At 55.6% G+C, this 17,644-nt stretch overlaps 2 protein-coding genes across 3 annotated transcripts; one reads left to right on the top strand and one right to left on the bottom strand.

The window, feature by feature from the left end:
- Positions 1-1,887: 1,887 nt before the first annotated feature.
- On the bottom strand, positions 1,888-8,809 carry FKBP10 (FKBP prolyl isomerase 10). Its single transcript, XM_081272333.1, has 10 exons — positions 8,547-8,809; positions 5,956-6,101; positions 5,437-5,626; positions 5,179-5,324; positions 4,653-4,842; positions 4,404-4,549; positions 3,710-3,902; positions 3,083-3,225; positions 2,759-2,922; positions 1,888-2,443 (listed from the first exon to the last, which is right to left on the bottom strand). The coding sequence occupies exons 1-10, from the start codon at positions 8,786-8,788 to the stop codon at positions 2,258-2,260; spliced, it is 1,746 nt and encodes a 581-aa protein (XP_081128459.1). The 5' UTR covers positions 8,789-8,809; the 3' UTR covers positions 1,888-2,257.
- Positions 8,659-16,232, top strand: P3H4 (prolyl 3-hydroxylase family member 4 (inactive)). 2 transcript variants are annotated; one of them, XM_081272331.1, is made up of 8 exons: positions 8,659-10,387; positions 10,525-10,677; positions 10,806-10,977; positions 11,944-12,072; positions 13,163-13,308; positions 13,759-13,842; positions 15,373-15,517; positions 15,830-16,232. In XM_081272331.1, exons 1-8 carry the CDS (start codon positions 9,704-9,706, stop codon positions 15,850-15,852), a joined length of 1,536 nt encoding a protein of 511 aa, XP_081128457.1. In that variant the 5' UTR covers positions 8,659-9,703; the 3' UTR covers positions 15,853-16,232. The 2 variants fall into 2 exon arrangements, with proteins under 2 accessions (XP_081128457.1, XP_081128458.1); XM_081272332.1 differs by lacking the exon at positions 15,373-15,517.
- The last annotated feature ends 1,412 nt before the right edge of the window (positions 16,233-17,644 follow it).

Genomic DNA, 17,644 nt, shown 5'->3' with positions numbered 1-17,644 from the left:
CCCACAGCCATTGCAGCTATGAGGAAGAGGGTGGGCCTCGGGGCTTCACTAAGCTAGTGTTACCCACACCAAAACAGTGGAGGTGGCACCCTCCAACTTTGTGTTGTGTTTGTGGTTCTGTTTGCTTCTCCCCTGTTGCTACTTTTGTACCAACTCCCTCTCCACACCTGTAAACCACTGCTGGGGAGTGTAGACTTCACCACTCCTCACCACTACTTTTTGGAAGAAAGTGGAGTGGCAGAGATGTGGTTGTGGGGTCTTTAGTACAGTTGGGTTAATAAAATGACTTTAAAATCCAAAAAAAAAAAAAAAAAAAAAAGAAAAGAAAAAGAAAAAAATGACTGGGAATATAACTCAGTGGTAAAGCACCCATGGGTTCAATTCCCAATAATAGTAATAATAGTAATAATAATAGAGCTGGACATGTAGCTCAATAGTAAAGCAACCCTGAGTTCAATCTTCAGTACCAAATTAAAAAAAGATTCTGGGTATGTCAGCTCTCCCTCACTATAAAAAAATACCTGAGAAAATCAACTTAAAAAGACAAATGGTTTATTTTGGCTCATAGTTTTGGAGGTTTCAGTCTATGACCAATTGGCCCCATTGCTTTGGGTCTGTGGTGGCACAGCACATCATGGAGGGAATGCATATAAAGAAGGCCCATTCACCTCATGTGAATGGTGGTATACGAAAGACCATGTCCCAAGGTCTCCTTCAAAGGCACACTTCCAATGACCTAGCACCTCCCACAGGCTCCACCACCTCCTAGAGGCACTAAGGGCTGGGCACCAAACCTTTAACACATTGGTATTTTGTGGGGGACATTCTAGAACTATAGCACTTGGCAAGAGGTTGGTGCCTGTGGGGGCACTGTGGCAGGTGACTCTGGTCCTGTCAATTTTTTCTCGCAAGCCCCACCCTGTTCTCAGAAGGCTTGGGTCATCTCCGTCACAGCAGGCAGAATCCAGGCAGGTGAGTGAGGGCAGATGGCCTGGCTGGCAGCTGAAGCAACTCTCTCCAAGACCCTGTGGAGATCTGAACTCAATTCCCTTTCCTCTGGCAAGAGGGAGGAGGATGGGCAGGTGGTAATGGCCATTGGCCAGAACCAGGGAGCGGTGGGAATATCGCAGTATGGGAAATTATGCAGAAAAGTAACCCAGTCCGTGTGGTTCAGTTGAGTCCTCAAGCTCTGCTGGTTATTTGAGATCAGGGACTGTCTTTTCCACTCAACTGGGACAATGAGGTGACAGATCATCTCTCCATGCCTCCCCTGCAGGCCCCTCTCCTCTCTGAACATCCACCCTCAGTGGCCGGGGGCTCCCTTTCCATGGCGAGGCCCCCCAGTTAGGCCTGGGGCGGGAGGGAACCCTCTGGGAGTGGGGAACCCTGCATAGGGGCGCTGTCTGGAGCCAGCAAGACTGAGGCAATAGCCGGGTTTGATTCTTCTTTCTGCCCCATCTTTGGGTCAAAAGTCTTCTCCCCACAGGACACCAAAAGACCATCTCCTAAGGCATAGTTTTACCTTTTATTTGACACAAAGGAAAAAGGGATCAAGGCGCCAGGTTGGACTTTTGAATGTGCAGAGCTGTGCCCACTCCCTCCCACCCTTCAGTCCCGAATTAGCACCAGACACAAAGACTTCCATAGCCCTAAAGACCCTTTAAGCAGGTTTCCCTGCACAACCTGCCTTTTCTTCAGTTTCTTTGAGAAAGGAGCCACCCTTGGGAATGAAAGGCTGCACAAAGCCCGGCCCTGGCCCCTGGCTCCTTGGAGAAGAGAGAGGAGCAGATGGCAGGGCTGCCCTGAGGAGCAGTCAGAATGGAGGAGGCTGCAGAGGCCCCCAGCTGACCCATGCTCCTGGGGAGCTGCCACAACAAAGGAATGGGGGTGGGATGGTGAGGGGAAGAAAATCAAGGGCAAGTCTGAGGAGCTCAGCCTTGCTAAGAGTCCAGCACTGCAACAGGAGATGTGGATGGGGGCCAGCAAGGGCCTAGCCAGCCTCTGTCCCCAAACTGGCTTTGTAACCCAAAGTCTTAAGGAGGCGGGTTGGGGCTGGAAGAGAAAAATGGTATGAAGGTCTGAACTGTGGATTTTAACCTGGGGTCGGTGGAGAGCAGAGTGGGCTCGTCCCACACCCCTTCAGTGGCTCCCAGAGTTATCCCAGTCGAAGGAGGGGACTGTGGGCAGGCCAGTCCCTCTGCCACTGTCCCCCCGCAGGGGCCTTGGTGTCTGAGGCCAGGCCCAGGCTCCCTGCCCTTCAGAGCTCCTCATGGACCCGCTCCTGGTCTTCATCCGACTTCAGCTTGAGTTCCTCAGCTGTGATCTTGCCATCCTGGTTGCGGTCCTGATTCTGGAACATGTCGCCTATGGTTTTCTCAGGGTCCTGCCCAGGCATGAGGCGGCCTTTGCCTTCATTCACTTGAGCCTTGATGAAGGAGGAGAACTGGGGGAGGGGAGAGCCCCAGGAGGACGGGGAGTGAGGTCATGGAGCGCTGTGGATGGCCTTGGGCAGGGAGGACAGCCAATGCTGTCTCCTTCCTCCCAGGCTGCCCTGTCCCCTCCCCAATTCACTAAGGCCCAGGAGAGGAGAGGGGCTGGAGTACAGCCTGGGGGACAGTCCATGGCAGCCAGATGGGGCAACAGGCAAGGAAGCACAGGTGAGTGGCTCAGCCGGGGACAGCAGGTGCCTGGGGGAGGGGCAGGTGTGCACTGGGTCGGCACTAGATGCACCATGGGTGTGACTGAGCTCCTGACCCACCTCCTCTGGGGGGACCTCTCCATCTTTGTTGAGGTCCATATCTTCAAACAGGCTGGCGGGAGGGTCCTTGTGCCACACAAACAGGTAGCCCGTGGGCAGCCCGTCCTCCCGGGACACTAGCTCCACCTCAAACAGCAACACAGCGCTGCCAGGAACCCCCCGGGCTGGAGGGGGGAGAGGGGAGCGGAGAAAGGTCCCGTTGAGGCCAGGCCGGGCTCAGTTTCCCTTCTTGGGAACTGGAAAGCAGGGCATGGGAGGAAAGCGTCCCTGACCCTCCCACCAGCCACAGAGGCCAGAGACAGGACCCAGGCCTCAGCACCTCACCTCCGCTCTCTCCGTGTGCCAGGTGTGGAGGCACAACCAGCTGCCGCCTCTCTCCCACACACATGCCCTGCAGGCCTGTGTCCAGACCCTCGATCACCTTGTTGTTCCCCAGGGTGGCCTCCTGGGGGGCCCCAAAGTCATGGCTAGGGGAAGGTAGATTCCCAGGTTAGCATCGGTCCTTGTCCCCTGCCAGTTTGCACTCCACTTTCCCCAAAGTGGGCCCAGGACAAGCCCTCAATTCCAGAGTGGCTCCTGGTGCCCACCCAACAGCCCAGTACAGGGTCCCCATAGGCCCTAGGATGGCCCAGAGGGCTCCCCCTTCAGTTTCCCCTGCCCTCCTGCCAGCCTCACCGGCCCTCCCCTGGGGAGTAACAAATCTCATCTTCCACAGAGGGTGGGCCTCAGTAGCTTACCAGCATGCACAAGGCCCTGGGTTCAACCCCCAGTACCAAAAATGATAATAAAGAAAGTAAAACAATCTCATGGCCCTCGGCTCTTGACGCTCACTGAAGGAAGCAAGAGACGCCATGACCCAGAAGGAGGAGCCAGAGTCAGGGGTGCTGCCTCAGCACTGCCCGCGCCTGCGCGCTCCCCCCCCCCCCAGCCCTGGCCCTGCCCGGGACCCACGAGGAGAAGAGCCTGGTGCCATCCAGCAGAGAGCAGTTGTAGTGGTAGCGAATAAAGTCCCCAAGCTTTGAGGTCTCATTGCAGCTCTCAGGGGGCCGGGACAGCGTCTTGATTTCCACTGGATCGGCAGGGTTGTGGAAGTCGATTACGTGCACGTCGAAGATGAGCACAGCAGAGCCAGGGATCTTGTCTCCTGAGGCCAGATGAGGGAGGGGGTCAGCTCGCCATCTCCATGGGGGCTCCCTCCCTGGGGAGTCGGTGGGGGTCCATCCTGATGCTTCCTATAGGTTGCTGTTGGGTGTTGGGGGGAGGGGCAGGGACAGGGGAGGAAAGCCCTTTTCCCCTTGTGGCTTTGCAAACTCCCTGTAACTTAACCCCCCTAATCAACATGATTAGGCCCACTTCACAGGTGAGGATACTGAGGCTTCCAGCACAACTGGGTCTCCAATCCAGGCCTCTGTGCTTCCTGGGGCTCTGCTGGCTCTGTTCTTTCATAAAGCCACCCTCTGACCCCAAACTTGGGAGTTGGCTGTGCTTTCCATTTATGAGAGGGGGCAGTGGGGACGGTCTGGAGGAAGTGGATGGAATCTGGTGATCAGCCCTAAATAAATGCGTTTCTGTGACGAGGGGTGGAACAGAGGCTTAGGGAGGAGAGTTGGGAGCAGTGGAGGGGGTGCCTCAGGAATAACCTTACCAGTCCCATTCTCCCCATAGGCGAGGTGTGGGGGGACGGTGATCCTCCGGCGCTCCCCTATGCACACGCCCTGCAGCCCCTGGTCCATCCCCGGGATGATGTAACCCTGCCCGATATAGGTATTGTAGGTGTGGTTGCGGGAGTAGCTGCAATAGAAGGCAGGGAGGGGCAGGGAGGGAGTCAAAGGGACCCCTGACCCCTTCCAGGGGACCTCCCAGCCCCCACCTCCCTCCTCAGATCCCCCCTGACCTGGAATCAAAGAGGGTGCCGTCCATCAGGGAGCCGTTGTAGTGGTACCGCATGAAGTCCCCCGCCTTGGCTCTCCGGACACAGCCAGGGGGTAGCTCCAGCGTCTCTAGCTGGACGGTGTCCTTTGGGTTGTGGACATCGATCAGTAGGACATGGAAGACCAGGGAGGCCTGTGGGGGGATCACAGTCCCTGGGGAGGGGATAGGACTTGAACCATACAAGTCGGCAGCCAACTGAGGCTCAGGAAGGCTTAAGTGGGCGCCATGCTTTCCTGACCCCTTCTCTTCCATCTATGGCTGTTTCTTGTTCTCTTTATGAGACCCGAGTTGTGTTTTCCCCCCGGTTTTGTGAACCAGAATAAAGCAGGCCTTCTTAGTAGAACCATCACCAAGGGCTAGATCTCTTCCCTACTTTCCTCCTTGGCTGGATGCCCTGGTGTACTGTAGTACATAACCTGAACAACTGTACGTGGAGCCCTGGTTTTCCTTCTTCTGGAGAATTCCCCCAAGCCCTTCTCTGCCCTTACCGTAGCCTTTCTCGCCATAGGCCAGGAATGGAGGGATGATGATCTTCCTTCTCTCACCAGGACACATGCCCAGCAGCCCTTGGTCCATGCCCTTGATCAGCCAACCAGAGCCGACATAGGTGTCATAAGTACCGCCCCTGCTGTAGCTGTGGAGAATTAGGTAGAGGTGGCGCTGCTGGAGGTGAGAGGAGGATGGGCCTGGGCTCCTTCGCCCCGGCCATAGTCTCTGATGCCTCAGGGTCCCTTTCTGGCCCCTACCTGGTGTCGAAGGTGGTGCCATCCAGCAGAGTGCCATTGTAGTGGTAGCGGACAAAGTCGGTGTCCTGCACCATGCGGGGGCAGTGAGGCGGGCGAAGCAAGATGCTCACCTGGACAGTGTCTGCCTTGTTCCACACGTCCAGCAGGACCACGTCGAAGTACAGGGTGGCGTCTGGGGGGATTAGCCCCGCTGTGGGGCAGAGCGGAAGGAGCCCAGTTGCAGTAGCCCGGGGGGTGTGGGTTGGGTGGGCAGGTCTGAGGGTCTAGCTGTGCCTCTCCTGGCCGCAGATTCCCTCCTTCCCAGCCAAGCTATCTCCTGCCCAGGGTCCCAGTTTCCCTCTCCTGTCATCCCAGAGGCATTGATGGAAACTCTGGTCATTAGAGCCACCACTACTCAGACTGTGTGCAGTGTGACCTCGGCCAAGCCACTCCCTAGCTGAACTTCAGATTTCTGACCCTGGGGTCTCTGATTCTGCCTCTTGGCCTCCCCTTCCCCATGCCTGTGCCCAGCTTCCTCACCCACACCGATGCTGCCGTAGCCCAGGTGGGGAGGCACGATGAGCCGTCGCCGCTCGTTGACACACATGCCCATGAGGCCCCGGTCCATGCCAGTGATGAGGCGCCCCACACCCACCACGATGGCTACCAAGGTGCTGCGGTCATAGCTGGGGGGAGGGAGGGGACAGATAGGAGACAGTGACCTCAGGTGTGCACAGGTGAGGGCACATGGTCCCATACATGAGCAGAGGTGCATACCCCATGCATGATGTCCCCTCCCCATACACAGGGTGGACGCACACATGCTCCTCACACATGGCCTCTTCAGGTCTTCCTCCTAGGCTGCTGCCTGGGAAGTACCTGAGGAAGCCAGGGCCTTTTATTCCCCGGGGTGGCGAGCAGACTACAGGCCTGCCTGCAGCTTCTGCTTGCTGACAGTAACAGAGTGGTGAGCACAGTATGGAGGGCAGAGCATTTATTGAGCGCTTGCTATATGCTAGATTAAATGCTTGGCCCTTTTTATTCACTATCTTATTGAATTCTTGTTCTATGAGACAGACATTATTATTTTCACTTTTCTTTCTTTCTTTTGGTGGGGGGGGTAATTTGGGATCAAATTCAGGGATGCTTTGAGCCAAATCCCCAGCCTTTTTTTATATTTTATTTTGAGACAGGTCTCACTAAGTTGCTTAGGGCCTTGCTAAATTGCTGAGCCTGGCCTTGTACTTGTGATCCTCCTGCCTCAGCCTTGTAATTCCAGCTATTCAGGATGCTGAGATGGGAGGCTCAAAAGTTCAAGGCCAACCTGGGGAATTTAGGGAGACTCTGCCTCCAAAAAGAAAGAAACAAACAAAAATAGTGTTAGAGATGAGCTCAGTGGTAGAGCACCCCTGGGTTCAATTCCCAGTTCAAACAAAAGGAAGAGGAGAGAGAGAGGAGGAGGAAAGAGAGGAGGAGGAGAAAGAAAGAAAGAGAAAGAAAGGTTTCTAAACTCAACACTTATGAATTAGGCCCTAGCCAGGCTCCCAGAGTTCACCAGAGAGGGCAGCCCCCAACTCCCAGTCCCTCCCCAACTCCTAGCTGTCCAGGGCTCAGTGCTGTGCCTACACCTGGCTTTGCCCTCTGAGCAGGTTTTACTCTGGTCTGTTTCCTTCACAATGCTGAAATGAAAGTTCAAGCTCTGCACAAAATTTCTACAAGTTAAACAGCTTCAGGGCGTGTGGTTTCCCACAGAGTTAAGACTAATATGTATGGTGTGGTTGTTTTTTTTTTTTTTTTTTTGGTACTGGAGATTGAACCCGGGGTGTTTTACCACTGTGCCACATCCCTAGTTCTTTTTGTTTTTTTATATGACACAGGGTCTTTCATAAGTTGCTGAGAGTCTTGCTAAGTTGCTGAGAGTAGTCTTGAACTTGAGATCTTCCTGCCTTAGCCTCCCAAATTGCTAGGATTACAGGTGGGCACCATGGTACCTGGCTGCTAAAGTATATTGAAGTCATAAGGACTATAGGTACTATGAGAAGTCCACTGTCACCATCTGGTCTGATCATTAGCCTTAGGAAGGAGACACTATTCTTATGTACATTCAGAACTGAAGCTTTAAAAGACAAAATTCCTTATCCAACACTGTGGCCTATATTTAAACTAGGGTCTTAAGTTTTTGCCCAATATACTGTCTGCCTCCAAGATCAAGGTCACTAATACTTCGTGGCCTAGTGTATGTTTTGGAAAAGGGGTGACTTCTTTGTGGTGTGGGGCATTGTGTGTGATGGGACCTAAGGTTTACCCTGGAGGCTGGCACACAGCCTGCCCTAACGCCCCCTCCCCCACCCAAAGTGGACTTTGGGAAAGCCTGGGTCATACCAGAAGTCTGTGTTCAAGCCCTAAGACTGGCAAGAGGGGTGATAGCACTGGCCTGGTAGAGGCAAAATGGAGGAGGTGGGGGTTCAGGTTCCAGGATGTCCAGAGAGACATGAAAACCCTCCAAGATGCCCAGGGTAGCATGTCTGACTGTGTGACACGTGGACAGAACAGACCATGGCACCTAGCTATGCCCTCCTCCCAGAACCATCCTACTGCTTTATTTTAATGCCCACCTGGCTTTATCCCCACCCCAGCTGTTGAAGACCTCCATCCTCCAAATAAAAAGGTTTACTGCCTCTTCTCTAACCACAAAAGCAAAGAAAACTGGGTGTGGAACAAGATAGGGGCCTGGGTAGGAGGAAAGACAGGGGGGATCCTCTTCTGAGAGACCACAGGAGGGTTCACATACTCCTCCAGCCATTCCCTTCCCCAGACATTGCACCAGAGCACCCCCTCATCAACGGCAGGTAAATGGAGCCCTTCACCTTGATCATCAAATACTTTGGGGGACATGGAGAACTTGGGTGAAAAGAACTGGTGTAAAGGTGAAGGCTTAGAATTTGAGGCAGGGCTTGTTTTTGAGGAGATGGATATCTGGGACCCCCGCCCCCACCCCCGCTGTTTGGGCTTAGGGGATCATGAAGTGAAGGCCCAGATTGCGAGCTTGGAAGGGTAAGGAAGGAAACCCCAGGTCCCAGGAGCCGGGGTTCTGGAAAGGCATGATGAACCTGGGACACCCACCCCTTTACCTCGAGTCAAACTTCTTGCCGTCCTCGAAAGTGCCATTGTAGTGGTAACGTACAAAATCCCCCATCTGCACCTCCCGGGGACAGGACCTGGGAACGTGGTACCTCTCGATGACCACATCTTCCAGGGGGCCCCCGGCCGGGCTGGCGCGGCCCAGCCCCCTCCCCAAGGCCTGCAGCAGCAGCAGCGATTGCAGCAGGGAGAGCCGGCGGAAGGTGTGGCTGGGGGATTCCGCAGGGAACATGGTGCTCGAGCAAGGCCAGCGGGCAGTGAGGGCGAATGAGGGAACGAAGGAACTGCAGCCGCCAACCTCCTTCCACCCCCTCGGAGGGCTGGCTCCCCCTCTTCCGTCCTTCCCCACCCCCGCCCTGGCTGGTCCACGTGGAATGGGGGCTGGGGAGACTGAGCTGGCCGGGCGGGGTGGCGATGGCCGTGGGATAGGAGGAGGGGGCAAAGCTGGGAGTTTAGAGTCCCAGGAATCTGCCACAGGAACTCCGGATCCTCCTCCTCCCATCTCCACTCGGAGCTGAGACTCTGGCCTGGCCGGGAAGGAGGTTCGGGAAAAGATGAGAAGTCTGAGTGGCCTAAAAAAAAAAAAAAAAAAAAAAAAAAGTAGAAGAAAAAGAAAAGTTCAGACTTTTTTCCAGAGCTCCTGGGTCCTAAAGCCGGGCCGAGAAATCCTTCGCTTCTTTCGCTGACACCCTCAAATTAAGGGCCCTCTGGGTGGGTGGAGAGGGCCGGATTCTGGGGGGCATTTCAGTGTTTCCCCCACTCCAAGAGAGGCTACTCTGAAAAGCAGTTTTGTCCTAAAAAAGTTAGACTGTAAGAATTTTGTCGCATGGGATGGAGCTCGATCGAGTGTGCGGTGGTAGCCGTGGAAGGTGCGAAGGGTAAAGCGGGTGTGTGACTCCCTACCCGGGAGGGGGTGAGGGGATGAGAACACTCGGAGGGTGCAGAAGGGGCCCTGGAAGGGAAAACCGGGTTCCTGGGCTTGCACTGAACCTGGGCACAGTAGGGGGTATAGGTGGCACCTCCCTCCGCTTCTAGATCTTAAGGTGGGGGCGTTGTGGGAGGGAGGAGAGGGGCTTTTTGAGCTCCTATCTCCAGCGCGAAGCGCACGCCTACCCATCAGCACCCCATCTGCCAAGGGAAGACCCCCATGGGCAGGAGGTCGGGCCAACGTAGCGCACTCGGGACACTATTGGACCCTCCGAAAAAGAAGGGGGCCGCGACCCCGCCCTTCCCCGCCTTCCTCCTGTGGATGCGGGGCGCTAAGACCCAGCAGGCACGCGGCGGGGTCCTGGCCCATCCAGCTGTCCGCGGGGCCAGGCGCTCTCTGCTCGGGGAGCCCGGGCGCGGCGGGGGCATGGCTTGGGCGGCGAGGGCGCTGCTGTGGCTGCTGCTGGGCAGCGCCGGGGCTCAGTACGAGAAGTACAGCTTCCGGGGCTTCCCGCCGGAGGACCTGATGCCGCTGGCCGCGGCCTACGGCCACGCTCTGGAGCAGTACGAGGGCGAGAGCTGGCGCGAGAGTGCGCGCTACCTGGAGGCGGCGCTGCGGCTTCACCGGCTGCTGCGCGACAGCGAGGCCTTCTGCCACGCCAACTGCAGCGGTCCGGCGTCGCCTGCCGCCTCGCAGCCCTGGCCCGCGTCGGGCCCCGACGGCGGCGGCGAAGACTGGGCGCGCGAGCTGCGGCTCTTCGGTCACGTCCTGGAACGGGCCGCCTGTCTGCGGCGCTGCAAGCGGACGCTGCCCGCCTTCCAGGTGCCCTACCCGCCTCGCCAGCTGCTGCGCGACTTCCAGAGCCGCCTGCCCTACCAGTATCTGCATTATGCGCTCTTCAAGGTGGGCATCCGCCCAGCCCGCCCAAGGGAGCGTCCCCGATTCGGCGTCGAGTTTCTTGGCTGCTCGCAGGAGCCTGGCCTCTCCCTGGGCTGCGGGCTCGGGCCCCACTCACCCGCTGTTCTTCACGCCCCCACCAGGCTAACCGGCTGGAGAAGGCCGTCGCCGCGGCCTACACCTTCCTCCAGAGGAACCCGAAGCACGAGCTGACCGCCAAGTATCTCAGCTACTACCGGGGGATGCTGGACGTCGCCGATGAGTCCCTTACGGACCTAGAGGCCCAGCCCTACGAGGTGGGCTGGAGGGGCAGCGGGAGGATTGACGCTCCTCCTCGCTGCACCCTCGCACCACTGGTAGAGCATGTAGAGAAAGGAAGGGAGATGTCGGGTTCCCCTGACTCCCCCTGGCACTCTCCCCCCAGGCGGTGTTCCTCAGGGCTGTGAAGCTCTACAACAGCGGGGACTTCCGCAGCAGCACCGAGGACATGGAGCGGGCCTTGGCCGAATACCTGGCCATCTTTGCCCGGTGTCTGGCTGGCTGTGAGGGAGCCCAGGAGCAGGTGGACTTCAAGGACTTCTACCCAGCCATAGCAGGTATCCCCCACCCAGATGGCTTTGGGCATCCCTGGCACCACATGCGCTGCTTTCCAGAAGCCTAAGATCCCTTAACACCAATGCGCATTAGATGCACATTTTTGGAGCGGCTATTAAAGTGCTCAGGGTAGCTGGATGTGATGGCCACACACCTGTAATGCCATTGCTAGGAGGCCTAGGCAGAAAGATTGTAAGTTGGAGACCAGCCTCAGCAACTTGGCAAGGCTCTAAGCAATTTAGGACAACCCTGTCAAATAAAAAATAAAAAGGGCTGGGGATGTGGCTCAGTGATTAAACACCCAGCTGGGGGGTAGGGAATGTAGCTTTGTGGTAGAAAAAAAGAAGGAAAAAAGTAAAGAAAAGGCTCATGGGCTGAACCGAAATAAGACATTTGCTCAGCCCTCAGAAGCCTTCAATCTGCTGAGAGAGATGCTGGGTGCAGAGGGCTTACCCAGGAGTGTCCAAGGTGCTAGGCATGGGTACAGAGAGGCAGTGACATCCCAGAAGGGTCTGGGAAGGTTGGGTACACAGACCTTCCAAGGAGAGGGCAATGCAGACTGGAAGATGCCCGGTAGATGCCCAGCAGGTGTGTGCAGAAAGCAATTGGGGTGAGAAATCACACCTAGTCTCTGGATCCCTAACCCTGAGTTCCCCCAAACAGGAGGATAAGATTGTTGTTAGCTTCTGTGTGTGGGCTTTAGTCCTGTCTCCAACCTCACCTGCCATTCTCCCAGAACTCCCTCTGGCTTGGGGTGGGATTTGAGGTGAGAGTAGTAAGTAGTCCCCAGTCTGGACTCCTGCTGTATGCCAGGCATTTCACCAGTTCATTATTTCATGTGATTGCAGCAACAGGGCATTCTTTGGAGAGAGAAACAGGCTCAATAGGCAGAGCTGGGGTCTGGAGTCTTCCCCACCAGTGGGATGTAGCTGCTTACCCTAGTTCCTCACTGCTGCCTCCACCCTCAGATCTCTTTGCAGAGTCCTTGCAGTGCAAGGTGGATTGTGAAACCAATTTGACTCCCAACGTGGGTGGCTACTTCGTGGAAAAGTTCGTGGCCACCATGTATCACTACCTGCAGTTTGCCTACTACAAATGTGAGCCTGCTGGGTGGGCTGGGCAGGGGAGTAAGGGGTGTCCTCCTGGAGTCATGGGGAGCTACCCAGCAGATTGAAAACCTGGTTGAGGAGCCGGGTGAGGTGTCGCACACCTGCAATTCCAGCAGCTCGGGAAGCTGAGGCAGGAGGATGGTGAGTTCAAAGCCAACCTCAGCAAAAGCAAGGCACTAAGCAACTCATTGAGACCCTGTCTCTAAATAAAATACAAAATAGGGCTGGGGATGTGGCTCAGCAGTCGAGTGCCCCAGAGTTCAATCTCTGGTACCAAAGAGAGAGAGAGAGAGAGAGAGAGAGAGAGAGAGAGAGAGAGAGAACCTGGATGATAAGGAGGAAAGGAGAGAGAGTTGGGGAAAGAACCTGAGGGTCTAGGGTGGGTGAGGTTTTGAGTGGGAATAGAAGGCAGCTATGGGGGACAATTAGAGAGCCCTTAGGGTCTTGAGTAGGTAGCCAAACAATACTAAGCACTGGGCACTTGGTAAAGCCCTCATTGCACTTGATCCTCTCACCAATCCCGTGCAGTTGGCATTACTGAACCCACTTTTCAGATGAAGAAATGGAGGCTCACAGAGGGCATGGGGCTATTAGATCTACAACTAATAAAAAGCAGTACCAGGACTTAGTGGCTCTTCTCTCTGGAGAGAAATCCCGCCATCACCTGGGGCTATATGGACAGCCCTGGGTTCCTGCAACATGGAGATGCCAAGCTTCAGAGACGGGGCAGAACAGAGGGGGCTCAGGACCAAGGTGCCTGGAGACCTTTCCTGTGGGCAGACAGCAGAAAGGTTGAGGGCCTCTAGCTCCCAGTGTCATCATTCTCTGGTTGTAAAACCGTATTCAGCCCCTCTGTGCCTCAGATTTCTTGTGTGTAAAATGGGAATGAGGCTTAAATGAGTCACGTGGGACCTGGCACCCAGGAAATACATGTTAGTTTGCATTATTATTAGGTGGGGTGAGGAGCCCAACAGGCACTGTGGGGGGCAGCTAGGGAGCAGGGGCTGAATTGGGAGAGGGAGTGGGTGGCCTAGGTGGACTGTTCCTCTGGGGCCACTCCTTACTGTTCTGCCTGCAGTGAACGACGTGCGCCAGGCTGCCCGCAGCGCCGCCAGCTACATGCTCTTCGACCCCAAGGACAGTGTCATGCAGCAGAACCTGGTGTATTACCGCTTCCACCGGGCACGCTGGGGCCTGGAAGAGGAGGACTTCCAGCCCCGGGAGGTGGGCACCGCTTTCCTGAAGCACTTACCGCCGCACATGCAGTTTTGCAGTGTGTTGGAACACCCACCCTGGCTTCCTTGGAAGACTGAGGACAGGGAGGGGAAAGAGTGAATATGGGCCATGGTTAGGGTCTGGGGTTCAAAGCCACCTGTGGCTGGGTGGTCCTTGGAATATCACTGACCCTTTCTGAATCTGCTGCCTCCCCTGCAAACCTGGGGCATGTGGTGCCACTCCTGCTTTCTTCGCCAGTGGCAGACACTGCTCATGGCTTTAGGCATGCTTCCTCTGGGAGCCTCAGAATCTTTCTCAACCGGGCACTCCAAATAGCTACAATTATTTGATCAGGATATGTCCCCTGATCCTTGAGCTAGAAAAAGGCCAGTGGGCCCAGATCCTGGGAGGCCTGTCTCCATGCCATCCAAGTCCCCCTTTGCCCCTTCCTTTTCCCAGGAGGCCACACTATACCACAACCAGACGGCTGAGCTGCGGGAGCTGCTGGAGTTCACACGCATGTACCTGCAGTCAGATGACGAGGTGAGTGGCTCCTCCCCTCCAGGCTGGGCTGTGACAGGGACACCCTGGGCCTTTTCCTGAAGCCACTGTATGTGAAAGCTCAGTCCCCGATGTCATGAAGCAGGAGAAATTAGCTTGTCTCTTCTCTGTACTCTTTTTTCTCTCCACCTCTATGTTCCCATTGTCCCTTCTACACCTATCCCAGGCCTGGAAGCCTTTGCTGCATGTCCTGGCTCTCTTCTGAGCTTGCACTACCTACTGTGACCTTCCTGGCCACATGGCCTGGACCTGGAGTTATTTACAGCCCTGGTTCATCTCCTCCCTGGCCCCCTCCTCCAGCCAGTCTGCTGAGGACTGTGCTCCAGGACAGGGGACCAGATTATTATTCCTGACTCTGCCACTGTGCCTGGCCCAGGGCTGGTGCTCAGCAACTGAGTCTGAATGACCAGTGAATGCTGGATGACAGGAAGGAGGAGCCACCGTGCATTACATTGATTCAGAATGACGGTCTGGCAGCCTGACCTTCTCTGAGGTCTTGCTCTAGTGCTAGTTTATTCATCTCTCCTTCGTATACGTGCCTGCAGTGGGTTCAGGGCATGGTCTACACTGTCAGCCCCAGCTTAGGTGCTAGTCAGACCTGGTTCCACTGCTTCCTGGTTGGGTGGCCTCCAGCAGGTCTTAGGTAACCTTCATACTTCTGTTTCTTCATCCATTGAATGGGGAGAACAATACCCTTTACATTTTGTTGTGAAATTAAATGAGATCAAGTCTGTAAAACTCTTAATACAGAGCCTGCACATAGTAAGTGCTCATGAATGGTAGCCACTTGGATCACTTGTGACCTGCTGTTTGCTAGACACGAGGCTTGGGGCTGGGGTAAGTTGATGAAAGGCACAATCCCTTCTCCATGTGATCTCTTGGGGGAGCACAAACTGCTGTTGGAGAGGTCTGCATGGGGCACCAGAGGAGGCTCCCAGTCCAGTCAGGGTCATCAACCAGAGCTTCACCCTGGAGCTGACGTCTGGTTTTAGAGCAGCTACCCAGGCCAGGAGAGCAAAGGTGTTCCTGTCAGGACAACAGCACAAGCAAACACTCTGTGAGGACTGCAACAGACTTGCCAGGGTGGTTCTGGTTAAAAGAGGAGTTGAGATGAGGGGGATGCTGACGGACAGTGATTCTCTGTGGGTGGGGCCCCTTGCATATGCTCAAGGAAGGGCAGATTGGGAATTGGACTCCACATGGAAGGACCCTTACATCCTTCTTGTGTTAGGTCTTTTTTTTAAAAAAAAATATTTATTTTTTAGTTGTAGTTGGACACAATACCTTTATTTTATTTATTTTTATGTGATGCTGAGGATGGAACCCAGGCCTCACACATGCTAGGCAAGCGCTCTACCGCTGAGTCTCAGCCCCAGCCTCTTGTGTTAGATCTTGACACTGGGGGACGGAGGTTCATGGAGAGATGGGGAGGGAGGTTCCCAGAGACAGGGATTCCATCTGGGATTGGGCCTGCTGCGAACCAGCTCCTCTCCTAACCCTGGGTTTCTCTAGATGGAATTGGAGGAGACAGAAGTGACCCCGGAACCCAAGGAACCCCCATCTGATGCTGAGTTTGAGGGGGAAGGTGACTACGAGGAGGGCCTCTATGCTGACTGGTGGCAGGAGCCAGATGCCAAGGGTGATGAGGCTGAGGCTGGTCAGTGCTGGGTCCTAGTGGAGAGGGTGGGGATACAGTTTGGAAATACAGGGTGGGGATACAGTTTAGGGTGAAGATGGAGGGCACATGTACCTACCCACTGCATTACGGAGCCAATGGAATGTGTGGGTACCAGGATACACCTCCCTCAGGGGCTTCCAGCCTATTGGCAACCCCTGTCCTAGAGCGGGGACAAGCTGAGACCTGTTCCTGGGGTAGCTCAGTCCTGCCTGCCTCACCTCCTGCCAGGATGGTACCTGGCACCTGCTGGAGGTGGGCAGGGCTAACCCCAATTTTTCTCTTCCTTTTCAGAGCCAGAGCCTGAACTGGCATGAGAAGGGGGTCACCCCGCACCCCTCAAGAGTTTGGGGAGCCTGGACAGCAGCAAGAACTATTTATTAAAAACTTAAAGTGGACACAGCTGACTGGGCCCCCATCCTGCCCCACCTGTGAGCGACGGTCCGCAGACTCCATCCGGCCTTTTCTGTCTATGGACCACAGATGGTGCTGGTGCTGCAGGTGGGCAGGGGGGCCAGCAGAGGTCCCTCTTCCTCCCCACTGCTCCCCCAACCTGGACAGTCTCCCGGAGAAGTGCCGGCTCTGACTGGAGTGTCAGCCAGAGGTGCAGAGGGACAGTGGGGTTGTGAAGAGCACTGGACCAAGAGTCCTGGGAATTCTGTGACATGACAGCTGGTGCTTAATAAACGTTTTGTTGTTAAACGAATCGCAGTACCTGGGGGTCCAGTCTCCCCGGGGCTGAGTTGTGAGCTCTCTTCGATGTGTGCCCATCTCCCCTCATCCACATGATGGGTACAGTGTGGCCCTGGCTGGTCCTCTGCACAGCAGGGCTCTGTGAGTGGCAGGCCATGAGCAGCACATGATCTTAGATCTGCCACCAGGGGGCGCGAGGACACAGGCTTCCCTGAATCCGTGGGAAGATGATCTCAGCTGTCCAAGAAGGGATGTGCTTTCCTAGTGAGGCATCACTACTGGGGCACAGGACAATGTGGGGAGGGGGCTCAAGGACATTTACCTTAAATTTTTACAGCAGAGGTTCCCTAGAGTCAGAGCCAGCATGCCCTTCCCTGCCCTCTGATCATTCTTCAGCTGGTAGAGGCCCCAGCTCAGCTCCCAGAGGAGCCTTAGGAAGATAGCTTGATGACCACACCCCTCTGCACTGGCTCTGTGGAGCAGGAGTCCAGAGGTGTGGGGTACTCAGTAGCACTGTCACTTCCCTCCCCCATCACCACTTCACAGCAGGACAGTAGGGGCCCCTCCAGGAGGACAAAAGGCCAAGGCCAGCTAGGTGATCTCCACATTGCTGGATTCCCAGAAGGCAGGGTGGCAGAAGCCTATTGCTACTGAGGGTGGAGGCAGCCCTGGGAAGCTGAGTTCTTGCTGCCATACTCTCGCTCTCTCCTCAGATCGGCCAGGTGACCATCTCTTCCCAAGAGGACTATCTCACCCAAACCCCTCCCCTAGGTCTTAGTCCACTTGGGTGTGGGAAGGCCAGAGTCTCTGTCTCTGGAACAAGGGCTGGGTCTTGGTGAAGGGCTTGGTCACCTCCCTCCTCCCTTTTCCTCTCTTCTCCCTGCTATAGGTGGGTCTGCTGTGGGAGCATTTCCCGACAACTCCCAGGTGGCAGGGTGGCCCTGCCCACCCCACCCCTTCCAAGCTGCTGTGTTGTCAGAGTCTAGTGAGGACCCGCCCCTGCTTCTGGGAGGGACTGCCCTCCAGGGCTGGCACCAAAGTGAGCAGGGAGCTGGCTGTGTGATGTGTTTCAGCGTGTCTGTGCAGCTGCGTGCTGCTGTGAGCAGGAGCTTTGGAATCTGGATGGCTGGGCGTAGGTCTGAAAGTGCCTGTAGCCAGAGCGTGAAGGCCTCTGGGTTTGTACATGCATGGATGTGGGGGTCTGGCTCAGGTGTGCATATGTCTGAGGATGTCCTTGGTAATCCCATGGATGACTGAGTGTGTCTCCACACAGGGTATTTGAGTGTGTATGTGCATGAGTGTGTGTGTGTGTGTGTGTGTGTGTGTGTGTGTTTTGAGGGATTTATTTATTCAATACCCATTTATTAGGCACTTACTATGTAGGTGCTGCAGGTGCTGGGCAAACAACCCTGGACA

The sequence above is a fragment of the Spermophilus citellus genome, assembly GCF_964194105.1.
Source record: "Spermophilus citellus genome assembly, chromosome: 17".
NCBI lineage: Eukaryota > Metazoa > Chordata > Mammalia > Rodentia > Sciuridae > Spermophilus > Spermophilus citellus.
The sequence above is the reverse complement of the archived record's forward strand: the minus strand, read 5'-3'. Positions and strand labels throughout refer to the sequence as shown.

Excerpts from the sequence above, each read along its gene's own strand:
- FKBP10 (XM_081272333.1), bottom strand. The coding sequence starts at position 8,788 with ATGTTCCCTGCGGAATCCCCCAGCCACACCTTCCGCCGGCTCTCCCTG. Across the intron at positions 3,903-4,403 it reads CTATGGGGAGAATGGGACTG|GAGACAAGATCCCTGGCTCT; the intron begins GTAAGGTTATTC and ends ATCTGGCCTCAG. Across the intron at positions 3,226-3,709 it reads GGCACCAGGCTCTTCTCCTC|CCATGACTTTGGGGCCCCCC; the intron begins GTGGGTCCCGGG and ends ACCTTCCCCTAG.
- P3H4 (XM_081272331.1), top strand. The coding sequence starts at position 9,704 with ATGGGCAGGAGGTCGGGCCAACGTAGCGCACTCGGGACACTATTGGAC. Across the intron at positions 10,678-10,805 it reads TAGAGGCCCAGCCCTACGAG|GCGGTGTTCCTCAGGGCTGT; the intron begins GTGGGCTGGAGG and ends CTCTCCCCCCAG. Across the intron at positions 13,843-15,372 it reads ACCTGCAGTCAGATGACGAG|ATGGAATTGGAGGAGACAGA; the intron begins GTGAGTGGCTCC and ends GGGTTTCTCTAG.